The 10,056-nt window shown below is 58.5% G+C and overlaps 1 protein-coding gene across 1 annotated transcript; it reads right to left on the reverse strand.

Moving 5' to 3' along the window:
* Positions 1-6,719: 6,719 nt before the first annotated feature.
* SIX1 (SIX homeobox 1) lies at positions 6,720-9,750 on the reverse strand. The gene is made up of 2 exons (XM_040067251.2): positions 9,047-9,750; positions 6,720-8,055 (listed from the first exon to the last, which is right to left on the reverse strand). The coding sequence occupies exons 1-2, from the start codon at positions 9,604-9,606 to the stop codon at positions 7,767-7,769; spliced, it is 849 nt and encodes a 282-aa protein (XP_039923185.1). The 5' UTR covers positions 9,607-9,750; the 3' UTR covers positions 6,720-7,766.
* Between the last annotated feature and the right edge of the window lie 306 nt (positions 9,751-10,056).

Below are 10,056 nucleotides of genomic sequence, written 5' to 3' on the forward strand. Positions count from 1 at the left end.
CGAGCGTCGCCTTGAGAGATTTCTTGCAAATAACATTTTGTGGGGTTTTTTTCCCCCCATCTTACTACAGTCCTGCTCTGTGCGAGGATGGGGTGGGCCGCTGTTCGGGGTGGATGTGATTTGGATGCGATTCCCCCCTCCCTGAGCACACCCATTTTGGCCTCTTCCCCTCCTGCCAGCTCCTCTTTCAGACCTGGCAGCTGCGTGGGCACCTGGTCTCCGATTGCAGAGGCAGGATATACGGTTTCCGTGGAGGCCACCAGCAAACAGCTGCGGCTACGTAACCCTGGCAGAGGCGAGGGACGAGGACAGAGAGACACCCTGAGCAAAGCCGAGCCCCCAAAACGTCATCCGGAGGAGCACAGGGGGGTGCAGACACGGATCCCGGGGCATCCAAGGACGGCGCATCCCGCGGTCCCGTCCCTTGCCACACGATGTTCTGGTGCCGGGACAATCCCCTCGTGTGCTGCCCAAGGGCACGGAGTGGCAGGGGCTGAATGCACCCATGAGACATCCCTGCTGGGTTTCTGGGAGGTTGCTGGGGCACGGCACAACAAATCACCACCCAAGTCAGGGTTTGTCCTTTGGAAAACGTTCTGGGTTTGAAGTTAACCCTGCAGCTGCTGAGGAGCCTTTGTGGTGTGCACCTTGGACTCCCCTTTGCTGGGGGAGCATGTTAGGGCTCAGTCCTGTTCACAGCTTTGGCTCCTTTTGCCTCTTTTCCTTCTGGTTTAGAGGGTTTTAATGAATCCCCCTCGTACTGGTGCCTTCAGATCATGCATCATCAGCTCTTTTCCTTATCTTGGGTAGATTAACAAATCTGACACATCCATAAACTGGAAGGGAGCACTGTGATGAGCTGGTTGGACACTTGGTGTGGGGTGAGCCTGGATCAAGCCTGCTGAACACCTCCCATCACCATGTAGGGGCGGGATTCTCCTCATCCTAAAATTTCCCTGCTAGGCTTGAATTCAGCCCTGAGTGGGAGCAGACTGGAGTGGGGTGGTGGGGGTGACCAGCTGCTGACCTTCCTCACCATGATCATCACAGGCTTTGGGCACACACTGTCCCCACCACCCCAGTGCCAAGCTCCCTTAGGGTGAAGCAAGTCACAAAGGCCAGCAGCAGAGCCCCAGAGTCCCTTTGCTGAAGGTCTCCTCCAGCCCAGCCCTGCCTTGGGGAGTTCAGAGGCAGAGCAGAGGTGGGGGGCTCTGAGCAAGCCTCCTGCAGCTCCCCATCCTCAAGCCCTGCTTTGCCTTTGCCCTCCTGGGGGCTTTTTGAACCCAGTCCAGGTCACCCTTGGGACATGGAGGGCTCAGAAACAGATCCTGCACACAAGGGATGTGGCTGGTACAGCCTCAGGTGGCATCAGCCTCTTGGCCAGCTTGCTGCTCTGAGTGTGTCTGCCCACAGCACAGCTTCAGCATCCCACACATCCTTTCCTGGTGCTGTTCAGTCAAGAAATAATCCCACCTCCTCACCAAGCACTTTCTTGCTTGTCTTTTGGAGGTGCTGCCTCAAGGAGCACTTCTGAAAACAGGATTTCATAGAATCAGAGAAATACCGAATGATTTGGGTTGGAAGGGACTTTGAAGATCATCCCATGGGCAGAGACACCTTCCACCAGAGCAAGTTGCTCAGAGCCCCATCCAGCCTGGCCCTGAGCACTTCCAGGGGTGGGGGATTCCTTCAGCCTCTCCCAGTCCCCCAGGGCAGCAGTGACGTGTGTCCCAGCCTGAGCTGTCCCAGCAGTGTGAGGCCATGTGCTCCCCCCCACTGCTCACCCAACAGCACACGGCGGTGGCCAGGGCAGGGCACAGCGTCCCCATCCCAGATCCGCTGAGAAGGGCACCTGGTGAAAACCCCCAGGGGTCCTGTGTGCCCACAGGGATGGAAGCCACCACAACAGGGGACAGGATTGTCCCCTGCAAGGAGCATTGCTGAGCCTGCACAGCGTTCCCAGCTCCTGCTCGCTTTGGTGCTGCTCCTGCAGCAAAGCCCTGCTGGGTGAGCAGAGGGCAGCTGCCGGCTGTGGAGACCCAAGAGGCCCTGGCAGGATTCCTGGGTGAGTTCTGCGGCTCCTTTGTGCCAGTGCCTCTGCCCAGCCTTGGAGGGCTCCCAGGAAGGGAACAGCAGTTCATAAACTGGAGTTCCTTCCCTCTTGAACTCTTCCTCTCCTTGTTGCCTTGCCAGCTCCAGGACATCAGGCATAGGAAGATCTTAATTCCCTCAATACACCTCTGATTCACTGTAGGATGATGCTGCCCTTCCATTGAATGAAGCATGCACCAAGGCTCTGTCTGCCAGCATCCCTGGCACTGCCACAAAATCCCTCCTGTGCCCTCGTGGACAGAGCTGCAGGTCCTGTGACACCCACCACCACCCACAGGGCAGTGGGAGCAGGGGCTGGGGGACACAGGCTCCCTTTGGGGCTCAGGAGAAGCACCCTGGTAGTTTGCAGATGTGATTTCATTCTTCAATTGTTCCTTTTTTTTTTTTTTTTGTGGGTTTTTGTTGGTGGTTTGGGGGTTTATTTTTCAGTTCTAGAAAAGAGATCATTTCTTCAGGGAGTGTTAGCCACAAGCCCCATTTGGCATTGTTTTTTAGTCAATTGGTTTTGTCTCGTACTATTAGGAATATTGTGTTACATAATGATAAGCTGTGCTGACTTATTATGGGGACTATAAAGGGAGGCAGCGTGGGAGTGCAGAGCCCCATCACCTGCCCTTGCTCTGACCTTCAGCAGGTTTGTCATCTCCCCAGGTCTCAGTTTCTCCTCCTGTAAAACAGGGCTGATCCACACCCCAGCTACTGTCTCAAAAGCTTTTCCATCCTGGGCAGAAAAAGAAGAGTTTTTCCCTTTTCTTCCACCCTGAGATGCAGGCATAAGGATTTCCCACACCTTTTCTACCGCAGCTGAAATTCCTCTGAGTCTGAGCAGATACCCAAGCATCCCTATCCCTGCAGAACTAAGCTGTGGATGAGAAGCTGAGACAGGAACGAGGAGTCGTCTGCCCACAGAGGTATTTTCCAAAAGCACTGGACAAAGGAAACCAGGAAACTGTAACTGGACTAAATCTGCCTCTTTAACCTCATTATTAGGATTGGGATTAAATGCTTCAGAGAAAGTTCAGCCTCTGCTTAAAACTTGAGGAGATGTGGATGGACGCTCCAAACCACAGGGAGAGAGGGAATATTCCTGCATTTGGTGAAAAGCCCAGCTGGAAGGAAAGACAGGGTGGCACAGGAAGGGGCTTCAGCCAGGTGCCCTCCTTCCAGGCAGCATGAGGCTGCAGTTGGGGTGAGCACCAAAATTCTCTGGGGAGCCTGGTTATTTGCTCTCTCTGCCTGAAGATTCAAACGAATTTTCCTTCATTTCCATATTTAAAACTGTGTCCACACGCAGCAGGGAAAGACGACGGTGTCTCAGGTTACTTTGTACACTGCACCCAAGCTCCTGCAGATCCGGCCTCTGCCACCTCTGCTCTCCCCACACGGCACCTGGTGCCCTCAGAAAACCTGTCAGCTTCAGCCCCAGCCGGAACAGCAAAATCCATCCTTGGACACAGATTGTCACAGCCAGGATGTGCAGGCTCTGTGTTCTGCTGGGAAATGGGAAATGTTGCAGCGCCTGCCCTGTAGGCTGCTTGTACAGAGACTGACCGGCAGCAGTGCCACCCCGCAGCAAGCTCTCCCTTGGGTGCAAAATTCCTGACAGCCAAGCACACTGTGTGGGCAGACAGAGAGATTCTCCACCTGTGCAGCATTCAGGAGCTGCATCCCAGAGGAAAACAGGAGCAAGGGAGAAGCTCAGAGGTGAAGAGTTATCTCGGGGCGTGTGCTGTTTCTTTTAGAGAGCCTGCAGATCCAGAAGCACTTCAGGAATAGTTAAACAATTGTTAAATAGTACTTTATCTTCAGGCTGGATAACAGCAAGCAGGCTGCCTAGTGACAGGCAGCTCCATAAAACTACCTACCCAGGAGAGAGGGAGTTGGGATGCCTTGGCCTAATCCTGACAGCACCACACACCTGGACTCATTCCAGCTGCTGACATTCCCAAACCCGTGTGCTTTAAATGAAACACCAATTTTCTAGCTGTTCAGGCCTGGTTTGCAAAGACACAAATGTGCCACGTCTTGGCTCTGGACTCCTGGAATTGCAGCTAGGGATGTGCAAGCTTTAGGGAGCCAGGCCTGGAAATGCTGGGCTCAAATCCCTGGACCAAGCAAGCATCCCCTCCTCACCAGCGGATCCTGTGGAGGATTTGCCAGCACATGGCCCAGGATTGTGGGGGCAGAGAGTGGCACTCTGCCTGCCCCTCGGGGGGCTGGTGGGGAAGGGGGGTGTGCAGGAGCTGCAGCAGGACGGGGGCAGAGCAGACGTGTGGTTTGTGGACAGCGCGGCGCTGCCTCAGCGTGACCCAGGAAATTAAACGGGGGGAGAGCAGGAGGTTGGCTTTCTCCTTGGGTGTTTGCTTTTGTACACCGAATTTCCTGCTTGGGGAACCTGAGTGCACCCCACAGCCCTCCCCAGGCTGCCCCAAAGGTGGAGATGAGCTGGGGAGCAGCGGGCTGCCCATCTGACTGCGACGGAGGAAGAAGTGCTTACGGTAGAGGTGACCTTTCTAAATCCCTGCTTTGGACAGACATTTCCAATAAGTGTTGAGGAAAAGCCTGCCAGTTCCAGCTTTCTCAGCCTGCTCTCCATTTTCCTTCCATCCTCTCCAGGCCGAATTTAATCCGAGAAGGTTCCTTTGAGCTTTTGTGTGTTGCTGGGGGAGATGTGGGCGCGCAAGGGATCGCGTTACAACTTTCATTTCCTGAAATGTTTGAGGGAACATCCAGGGTTTTATCCACACATCAGGCAAAGTTGAGGGCTCGGATTTCAGGTCTTGTCACTCAGCTGTCACCAAACAAATGAGCCTCTCAGAGCTGGAGACGGAGAGAGCTACCTGCTATTCATGACCCCGAAAACAGGTGATCACTCATGGGAAAAGCAGGTAGAATTAATCATTCTGCTGTTCTCCGTTTCCTCCCCTTTTTTTGGCTGACCTGGACACAGTGTGAAATCTGTCCTGGGGGGGTGAACGGGAGTGGGGGGACGAATTAACTCCTTCCTGCCGGTGGAAATACAAAGCAGAGTTAGGTGAGAAAGAGCCTCAGGCTGCTTCCCCGGGCTGGCTCTGCTGTGGAAAGCTTGCTGCGAGGTCAAGCCTAATCGAGGAGAGCTCAGCAACCTGTGCCTGGCTCTGTTCCAGGGCCTCCCTGCTCTACCTGACGGCTGGCCAGGGAGTTATTTCCAGGGGGATGTCCTCAGCGCCCTCCATCCCTCCTTTCTGCCTGTTGCCAACCTCTTCCCTCTTCCTTTTGGGGAAATGGAGAGCCGGGGGTGGGTAGAGCTCCGAGGCCGGGGGGCCCGAGCCTACCCGCGGTGTGCAGGTGTGTGCTGGAAAGGGGGATTTGGGCAAGGGGAGCATCCCACGGCGTCTTCCCCAGCCCTTCGACAACCAACCCTGTCCCTGCCTCCACGCGGGAAGCGCCTCTGAGCTGTTTGCTTTGAAAACAACTCTTAGTTTGCGAGTCCTCGCTTGGCTTTCCCTCCGCGCAGGACTGGAGCCCCGGGCAATATTTATCCTTCCTCTTCACGGAGCCCGTGGTTTGGGGAAGAAAAAAAAAAAAAAAAAAAAAAAAGGAGCTGAAGTTTACTCATCCTCGAGGCGCAGACCCTCAAAAATCCTTCATTTCCCCGGGGCTTCCCCTTTTCTGCCCGAGGGGACGGGAGCGGCTGCTCTGCTTTGTGAGGGATCACGGCGGGACTGGAGGAGACCCCCGCGGAGGGTGATGAAGGTCCCCGGAAAGGGAGGAGAGGACGAGCCTGGACCGGGGGACACGGACCCTAAGTTCCCGCAGGAGAACCCGCCTCCGGTCCCTTCCCCAAGCGGGCAGCCGAGCTCGGGGTCGCTGCACACCGAGAAAGGGGGGTCCGTGCTCCCTCCACAGCCTCGGCTCTGGCCCCGGCTCCTCCCGCGGCCGCAGAGCAGCGCAAGCAGCAGCGCGTCCGTGCGCGGCTTTTGCGCGTCCGTGCGCGGCCTTTGCGCCCTCCGCCCGTGCTCCCGCGGAGCCGCGCCGTGTCCCGGCGGGGCGGGAGAGCCCCCGCGGCCCCGGCCGTGCCCCACCAAGGGTGGTGGGCGCAGGGAGCCCGGCGGGGTCTGGGCAGGATCCCCCGAGGGGGCGGCCGGGGCCCGTGCGGAGGGAGCAGCGAAACCAGCCCAGGATCCCGGGCCCGGGAGGGCGAGGGGTGGGCCGGGATCCGCTGCCGCGGCTGGGGGTTCCGACAGGGGCTCAGGAGCCGGGCCGGGCCCGCTGAGGACGGAGCGGGAGGGACACGCAGCGCTCCGGCCGGCGAGACCCTCCTGCAGAGGGTGACATTTCTCCACGGCCCGAGACCCCGAGCGCAAACACGGCAGAGATTTAAATAAACACGCGCTGGATGATGCAAAACGCTAACGGGGAGCTCCGGCACCGGCGAGGCCCCGACGGGGCGGGCGGTGGGGCCAGCGCTGCCTCCCGGCCGGGTGCCACCCGGACCGAACGTGCCCTCTGTGCCCGTCCTCGATCCCTCAGGGAGCCACCGGCTTCCCCGCGGCCCCGTGGGGAGGCGGTGAGGGTGGGCACAGCGGCACGGGCTGGCCCCAGCAAAGAAAAGCGCAGCCTGGGTGTTCTGCCATCAGCGTTGTTTAATTTAGACTGTTTAGGTACAATAGAAAATAAACCCGAAAGCACATGCGATTTTTGGTAACAAATACTCGAGACAGGCAGCGTCATCCGCGGGCTCTCTGCAAGCCGGAGGAGAGAGGCGGCGAGGGGGCACAGACGGGAAAAGGTAGCGGGGAGCTGGCGGGGCAGTTTAGGAAGAAATGGCCGCCGAGTTTTATTATTATTCTTACTATTATTATCCTAATTTTTAGCCACATCGATGCATTTCGCCGCCGGAGAGGAGAAAGGCGGGGGACGCAGGTCCACGGGAGCCCACTCAGTATCTGCCTCGCACGACCGCGGTCAGACACAGGCACTTGGTAAAACTCTAATACTGCAGCTTTGGAATTAAATTTCTTTTTTTCCACCTTTTTTTTTTTTTTTTTTTTTTTTTTTTTTTTTTTTTAATTTAAACTACATCGAAATCTTTTTGGTAAGTCTAAATATGAAAAATGTAAACGTAACTTCCCCTCCCTCCTCCCAGTCCGGGCTCAGCGCAGCGGTTGTCTCCCTCTGTCCCCGTCCCAGCTCCTCGGGGACAGGGCCAGGCAGCAGCAGGGATGCGCCGGCCGGCCCTGCCCCACCGCGCCCGCGGGGCTGGGATTTGTTTGGGTGGAATTGGATCCAGCAGGGGTTGGGTTTTTTCTTTTTTCTTATTTTCTTCCCCCCACCCCCCACCCCCTTTTTTTTTTTTTTTTTTTTTTTTTTTTTTTCCCCCTGTAATTCCCGTTGGGACCAACTCGTTTGAACTCGAAAGGCTGCTGAGGGTTGTTGTCGCTCTCCGCGTTTGGCTACGAAGGAAAAAAATTAAAAATCGTGGTGATAGTGGGAGACGCTGAGGGGGAGCTGGAGCAAGAGCCGATGCGGGGTTGTGTGAAAAGAGCCGAGAGTCCCGTTAAGAATCGGCGGGTGAGCTGTAAAACCGGGTGCTGTCCTCTATGTACAACCCAGAGCCTCTGTCCCCGAGCAGATCCTCCTCTCCCGGTCCTCCCGCGGCCCGCCGAGGGCCTTTAGGATCCCAGATCCACCAGGCTGGACGTGAGGGGTCCCAGCAGCGAGTCCTGGAGCTGGTGGCCTTGGAGGCTGTGAGGGGTCTGGGATGCGGCTAAGCCGCTCAGGGAATAACCGGAGCTCCTGGCGTGGCTGAGGTTCCCCTGCAAGAGCAGGACCGAGTTCTGATCCGGGCTTTGGGGAGGAGAAAACTCTTCCTCGGAGCTGGACATGAGGGGTTTGCTCCCATCCAGAGGCGAGAGCTGGTTCGGTTTGTTGGTGGCCGCGTTGTTGTTTTCCGTGTTCTCTCTGCGGAAAGGCAAAAATAATAAAAAATAAATCCCACAACGGGGATGTTAGGGTGGGCATGAGGCTTCGGGGACGGGCGTTGTGCTAATGCCCACCGTAAACCCTTCGCGTTTAGCTCCAGCGTGGGAGCAGATGCCTCTCAAGGGGGAAAAAAATAATCCTAATAATTTCATAACAGATCGTCCCTATTTCTTTTACCCCTCTTACAAATAACTACGCTGAGCAGCCCGCTAATTTAGGTGAGGAGGGAAAATCGGAGGAAAGGAATTTTTTTTTTTTTTAAGGGATGTTTTTCTTTCTTTTTAATCAAAAATGAAAGTGCGGCCCGGGGACGAGCTGGGTGCGGGGTTTTCTCCGGGAGGCTCGGTGGGAAGGTGCCTGAAGGAGATGCCATCCGTAGCTCTCTGCCTCGCCGGGCCGAGCGGCCGCCTGGCACCGAGGCACCCCGGGAGGCGACGCGGTGGCCTCGGTACGGGGCGGCGGCCCGGCCCGGCCAGCGAGTCCTCATCCCGGCCTCCCTCTGCTTCCCCCCACCTCTCCATCCCGGAGCTGCAGCTCTCTCCTCCGAGCTCCAGAGCTACGCTGCCCGACCCGCGGTAACACAGACCCGGCATCCCGGAGGCTCCGGGTCCGCATCGCTCCCGGTTTGCTCGGGAAGGCAGGCAGCAAACAAAGGCGGCCGAGCGGCCTGGAAGAGGACGATGAGGGCTCGCTGTTCCCCCAGGGCAGGTGAGGTCGAGCGGATCTCGGGTGAAAAACCCATTTGGGTTTCCACGGAAGGGGAAAAACGCAACGCGGTTTACGGGACGAAAAAAAAAAAAAAAAAAAAAAAAAAAAAAAAAAAAAAAGTGGATTTGAAGGGAACCGCGTGTTATCGTCGCTCCTATCCCACCCGGCTCCGAGCACTCGCCGCGCTCCCGGAGCAGCTCCCGGGGTTCCCAGACGCACGGAGGAGCAGGGAGAAAAGCGGGGAACCGGGGCTGGCACGTACCTTTCCTTCGCCTCCGCCGCTCGGTCCCGTTGCCTCCTGTTCTTGAACCAGTTGCTGACCTGGGTGGTGGTGAGACCCGTGGCTTCCGCCAGCTCCCGCTTCTCCCGGGGGGACGGGTAGGGGTTGTGGGCGTACCATTCCCGCAGCACGCCCCGGGATTTCTCCTTGAAGCAGTAGCTGGTTTCCTCGCCGTCCCAGATGGTGCGGGGCAAAGGGAATTTTCGGCGGACGCGGTATTTGCCGACGGCGCCCAAGGGTCTGCCCCGCAGCTTCTCGGCTTCCACGTAGTGCGCCTTCAGCCAGAGCTGCTGCAGCTTGGGGTGGTTGTGCGGGGAGAACTGGTGGCTCTCCAGGATCTTGTAGAGCTCGCGGAAGTTGCCGCGGTGGAAGGCCACCACCGCCTTGGCCTTGAGGACGCTCTCGTTCTTGTGCAGGTGGTCGCAGGCCGGCAGCGACCAGAGGAACCGGCCCAGCCTCTCCAGGTTCCCCCCTTGCTGCAGCACCTCGCAGACGCAGGCGACCTGCTCCTGCGTGAAGCCAAACGACGGCAGCATCGACATGGCCGAGCGCGGCGGCCGCCGCAGGAGGACGGGGAGAAGGAGGAGGAGGACGAGGAGGAAGCTTCGGGCACCCCGCGGGAGCGCGGCGGCGGAGGGGCGCGGGGTAGGCTCCCGCCGGGCCCGGGCCCGGTGCCGATGCCGATCCCGGTGCCGGCCCCAGAGCGGGGAGGCGCTGCGGCGGCCGAGGGCGGCGTGCGGGGCGAGCGGGGATGCTCGTCGCGGCGCCGGGGGGACTTTGTCCCCGCTCCGCCGCCGCCGCGCTTAAAGCGCCCGAGCCCCCGCGCCGCGCTGATTGGGCACCCCCGGCCCGGCCCGGCCCAGCCCGGACGGCCCAGCCCAGCCCAGCCCAGCCCGGCCCGGCGGGCAGAGCCTCGGCACGGGCGGGCGGGGCCTGGCGGCTGGGACGCGGCCCCGGACACGGCCCCGGCCGCGGCTGCGCGTCCCGGGGCC

This window comes from Hirundo rustica, chromosome 6 (assembly GCF_015227805.2).
Source record: "Hirundo rustica isolate bHirRus1 chromosome 6, bHirRus1.pri.v3, whole genome shotgun sequence".
Taxonomy (NCBI): domain Eukaryota; kingdom Metazoa; phylum Chordata; class Aves; order Passeriformes; family Hirundinidae; genus Hirundo; species Hirundo rustica.

Excerpts from the sequence above, each read along its gene's own strand:
- SIX1 (XM_040067251.2), bottom strand. The coding sequence starts at position 9,606 with ATGTCGATGCTGCCGTCGTTTGGCTTCACGCAGGAGCAGGTCGCCTGC. Across the intron at positions 8,056-9,046 it reads GCGGCGGAGGCGAAGGAAAG|AGAGAACACGGAAAACAACA; the intron begins GTACGTGCCAGC and ends GCCTTTCCGCAG.